This window comes from Gigantopelta aegis, chromosome 5 (assembly GCF_016097555.1).
Source record: "Gigantopelta aegis isolate Gae_Host chromosome 5, Gae_host_genome, whole genome shotgun sequence".
NCBI classification, from domain to species: Eukaryota; Metazoa; Mollusca; class Gastropoda; order Neomphalida; family Peltospiridae; genus Gigantopelta; species Gigantopelta aegis.
Window position 1 is genome coordinate 13,775,442 of NC_054703.1, and position 5,570 is coordinate 13,781,011.

Sequence of the window (5,570 nt, forward strand, 5' to 3'; positions counted from 1 at the left end):
TGTTTTCTAGTGAACTAAACGTGCTATAATAATATATACTTTATATAAGATCTTATCTCTGATCATACCTAGACGAGCCTGCGGGTATAACTGCCTGTTACAGAGAGATCTAATAGATATACAGTTAGGAGAGATATTTGGACAATCGTGTTTCATTCAGTTACGGGTATTATAGGATCCCCGTGACACCCCACCTTTTACATTGTATGCTTACTCCAGTGTAATATTAACAAAGATGAACCCTATCATATATCTAGGTGATACGGTGCCGCCATATTAATACTGATGCAGATACTGATATGCGTTTCTATTGTGTCTCAGTATAGATTTGCTACACCTTATACACTGTATGCCTACCTCAGTGTAATATTGACAAACATGTTCCTTGTGCTATCTCTAGGTGATAAGGTGCGACCATTCTAATAACACTGCCAATAAGCATATATAATCGTTTCTAGTGTGTCCCGGTATAGCTATGCCCTACTTACAGAATACTGGACCAGGTTGCATGTGTCAAACATAGTGTCTTCCCTGTACGGATGTAACAGACAAGGCATACGGATGATACTAACGACAATACAGACAAGAGCATTACACAAATATGCTGTTTTCCTTCTCGCCATTTTCATTTGTACAGGTGAGGTGTTGTGGGTTTTGGTTTTACTATACAAAAACACAGGGTGAGGTTTTCTTGCAATTCGTAGATGGACGGACTCACGGACATACAATGCGTTTATGCCACGTCTGGGATTCCAAGGGCGGATCCAGGAAATATTTCAGGGAGGGGACCAAGAGCAAAGGAACATTCGGACTATCTCGATTCACATCTAGCCCTACCCTTTGATTATTTGTGATAGGGTAGCCTACAACAAATGATCAAAGGGGGTGGGACGGGGGTGGGTTTGAGGGGGGGGGGCTGTCTAGGGGTGACTCATGCCAACACTGAAAGAGAAAACTGCAATAAAAAAAGTTAGGTATTCAAACAAATTGTTGAAAAAGGGGACGGTTGATTTAAAAAAATAAAAAAATGTTTGATTTTTTTAAATGTTGGAGGATGCAGGTCATCTTGATCCTCATCCCCTTGGATTCGCCAGTGGAATCGAAAAGGTCTCAACCAAGTGTTAAGAATACTGAAAAGATGCTGTCGTGTCCGTTTGAGACCACTTAGCGTGTCAAGAGATCCAATCTAAATACATTATTTAGTTCCAATTAGAGAGTCTAGACTGAATGCGTGCGAATGAATGAATGAATGAATGAATGTTTAACGACACCCCAGCATGAAAAATACATCGGCTATTGGGTGTCAAACTATGGTAATGCATACAAATAATGTGATGAGCAACATCAATATAAAAATTCAAGATTTAAATAAAAACAGTGTAAAGAACTGTGCAAAAATACAAGTATCACAGATAGATAATGACTTTTACTCAAAATTTCAATTTGTGCTGTATTGGCCATTCTCAAAGAGAATGTTACACCCCTGCTCCACGATGAGGTTACAGCACGCGCAGGGGCGACGCGTGCATCTACAAAACGCATGCGGCCAACCACAATGAAATAATCGTATATGGTGGATATCCAAAACGCAAGCCGCAGACACATCAAACGCATCAAACCTGCATGAGCCTTAAGGTAGTACTAAACCAAATAACTTCCGGCTGGGTCAAAGTTGGAGGTGCAGTGAACTTTTGATAGAGAAGTTAACACTACAAGTCCGGTGATTGGTGATAAATGTGAGTGTGTTGTTCGTATATATATATATATATATATATATATATATATATATATATATATATATATATATATATATTCATCTGGGCAAAACATGTATGCCATTTTATTTCATCTAGTACCACTATGTCAAGTAACCTTGTGCTTGGAACATGTATGGGGTACCTGCCAAAAAAAAAATGGACTCACATTTTGTGCGAAACTAGGGGTGTTGTAAAAACATCTGGTTATACCGCAAATGAGCCATGGAAGATACCATTTTTCTTCAGTTAATACTTTGAGGTATTACTGATATTTACGGGTCATATTGTGGTTGATTTATTGCATGGGGGGGGGGGGGAGACAAATGCCCTCCCCCTCCGCCCCCCCCCCCCCCCCCCCCCAAGTGCTGGAGCACAACATCAAATTCGGACAAAAATCATACAGATATACGTGGAAAATGTGCTAACCTGAGACCTTTTTAACCATGTATTTCCATCATTCTACCCTCAAAATCAGTTGTAATGCCTGTAGAAATGCGCAGTGATTCGTTTGCAACCCTATGTAGCTGTTTGGTAGTAATGCTAATATGAACAAATGTTGTTATCCAAATTCGGGCGTTTTCGTTTAATTCGGGCAAAAGATCCATTGCTGCTAATCGAAAAGAGTAGCCCATTAAGTGGCTACAGCGGGTTTCCTCTCTCAATATCTGCGTGGTCCTTAACCATATATGTCCGACGCCATATAACCGCAAACAAAATGTGTTGAGTGCGTCGTTAAATAAAACATTTCCTTCCTTCCTTCAATTATCAAAACTGGCTCTAATAGCGAAAATTGCGCCGTAGTGTTTAAAAACTAGGGTCTATCGCTTTAACACTAGGCCTACTCGATCTGCAATTCATTTTAGAGAAAGTGTCAAGGCCAGACCAAAGATAATTAATGAAAGTTGATCAAATCGCTCACAAACATATCGGTCTTACAAGGACGGTGTCTCATACAATTGGATCGTCTTAATGGACGCCCCCAGACAGAGTCCATTTTAATAAAGTGTTCTTTGGCGTGTGGCGTCATTGATGCTGAAATAGCTACACTCATCAGTTTCATTGTATAACATCACATGGCACTGTGGGGCTCATGTCAGATCGACATGCACATTGAGGTTGCCTCACACCAAATCTGTTGCCACTGTTGATAAAGTAAAAGAAAGTGGATATATATTATAAGCAAAATGTCAGTCTGCCATTACGGGTGTTCACTTTTCGTGTGGCTAAATGTTGGTAGATGTAGGGGAGAGTTGCCAGGATTGGACCAGTGCCTCAATTGGACCAGAACTGTATTTTCATTCAAATTGTGACAGTAGCGCCATCTAGTCAATATATTAAGCTGTACAAACGCCGCTATTGGCCTTGAACCAGTCGAGTCGAAAAAGGTAATATTTTTGGATTTATCAATAAAAGTAACATTTATGCATGTATCATCTAATACTATTCTTGGAAAAAACATCTATGGAGCAATATGAACATAGAAGTGTTAAATTAGGCCATAACGATATATAAAGGTTTGTTATTGTGAGTAATAAAACAAGTGCCAAGATGTTACGCATGTGTACCTGTAGGTCAGCATCTATTTATAACTATGGTAAAACCACGATTGGACCAACTGAATTGCTGGGATTGGACCAGTTCCTCAATTGGACCATAATGTTTTGACCTGGTATTTTGGTGATCGTGCCAACCGCCAAATATGATACCAGTTAATTTATGCATCAAAAATGAAATTTTAAGCACGTTTATGAGTAAAACAAACGTCAAAAAGGACCTCTCTGCGTGATCCAATCGAGGAATCGGTGGTCCAATCGAGGATTCTATTTTGATTCATGAGCGAATTATGATTTAATAAAGCTATTTCTTTCTTTTTTGCAAGTAGCCATAGTTCGTACTGTGTCTAATTATCCAAAAGAAGGAACTGATATTTTGCAAACCCAAGAGAGGTTTCTAGCAATGTTTTTTGACAATGTATGTGCTGGGTTCTGGTTTAATTGAAGGCAATTGATTTTTAAAAAAACTCAAAAGTGGTCCAATCGTGGTAGTAGAATCCATGATTGGACCATTTTGGGTTTAAATTTGTTTTTAAAATTTACCTGGAATAATTAAACCTTCTACAAAATATGTTGCATCAATGCGTATTGTATGCCCCAACAATAATGAAGGAACTACTTTCCTGCTGATTGCTCTATTTGTCTAACTTGCACAACCATTCTTCCTTAAGGGGTCCAATCCCGGCAACTCTCCCCTAGGTAGTTTGTAAAAAAACCCACCCAAAACAAGACAACAACAAAAAACAAACAAATAATAATAATAATACTACTAATACTACTACTTCTACTACTACTACTACTACTACTACTACTGCTACTACTACTACTACTACTACTACTACTACTACTACTACTTCTACTACTATTACTTCTACTACTACTACTACTACTACTACTACTACTACTGCTACTACTACCACTACTACTACTACTACTACTACTACTACTACTACTACTACTACTACTACTACTAATAATAATAATAATAATAATAATAATAAATAAATAAAAATAAAATACTTTTTTATTTACACATTATTTTTTCAAAAATATTTTATTCCAAGTATCATGGGGGGCCGAGGCAGTGGCGGGGGCGGGACGGGGGTGGGGGTAGGAAATATCTAGTTCGGTCGGTACTTATGTTGTAGGACTGAACCGCCTCAATGGAACCATTCTCTGACTGGTTGTGGTATGTGCTGCCCGGTCTGTGGGAAAGTGCATATAAAAGATACCTTGCTGCTTATTGCAAAATGTAGCGGGTTTCCTTTGAGACTACGAGTTAAACATTTGAAATCCAATAGTCGATGATTAATTAATCAATGTGATCTAGTGGTGTTGTTAAACAACACAAACTTGTAACTTTTGCAGGTGTGACGCAGCAATATGGTGGTTTTCACGGGACAGACAAAACGTCTAAAACAGATTTATGTAAGTGTTGTCTTCGTTTTCCTCTTGAATAATATCTTCTCAGGAGAGAAATAATATTAACAACTATATTACTAAGACACGGTAACACACGAGAGGAGTAATGTTAACAACTATTTTACTAAGACACGGTCACACAGGAGAGGAGTAATGTTAACAACTATTTTACTAAGACACGGTCACACACGAGAGGAGTAATGTTAACAACTATTTTACTAAGACACGGTCACACACGAGAGGAGTAATAGTAACAACTATTTTACTAAGACACGGTCACACACGAGAGGAGTAATGTTAACAACTATTTTACTAAGACACGGTCACACACGAGAGGAGTAATGTTAACAACTATTTCACTAAGACACGGTCACACACGAGAGGAGTAATGTTAACAACTATTTCACTAAGACACGGTCACACACCAGAGGAGTAATGTTAACAACTATTTCACTAAGACACGGTCACACACGAGAGGAGTAATAGTAACAACTATTTCACTAAGACACGGTCACACACGAGAGGAGTAATAGTAATAACTATTTCACTAAGACACGGTCACACACGAGAGGAGTAATGTTAACAACTATTTCACTAAGACACGGTCACACACGAGAGGAGTAATAGTAACAACTATTTTACTAAGACACGGTCACACACGGGAGGAGTAATGTTAACAACTATTTTACTAAGACACGGTCACACACGAGAGGAGTAATAGTAACAACTATTTTACTAAGACACGGTCACACACGAGAGGAGTAATAGTAACAACTATTTTACTAAGACACGGTCACACACGAGAGGAGTAATAGTAACAACTATTTTACTAAGACAC

At 38.5% G+C, this 5,570-nt stretch overlaps 1 protein-coding gene across 2 annotated transcripts in view; it reads left to right on the forward strand.

The window, feature by feature from the left end:
* The first annotated feature begins 409 nt into the window (after positions 1–409).
* The window catches only part of LOC121372874, a 15,465-nt gene continuing 10,304 nt past the window's right edge, over positions 410–5,570 (forward strand). For both annotated transcript variants that reach the window (XM_041499316.1, XM_041499318.1), the window contains exons 1-2: positions 410–637; positions 4,679–4,738. In XM_041499316.1, coding sequence (XP_041355250.1) covers positions 562–637; positions 4,679–4,738 — 136 coding nt within the window. In that variant the 5' untranslated portion in view covers positions 410–561. The remainder of the gene's footprint in view (positions 638–4,678; positions 4,739–5,570) is intronic.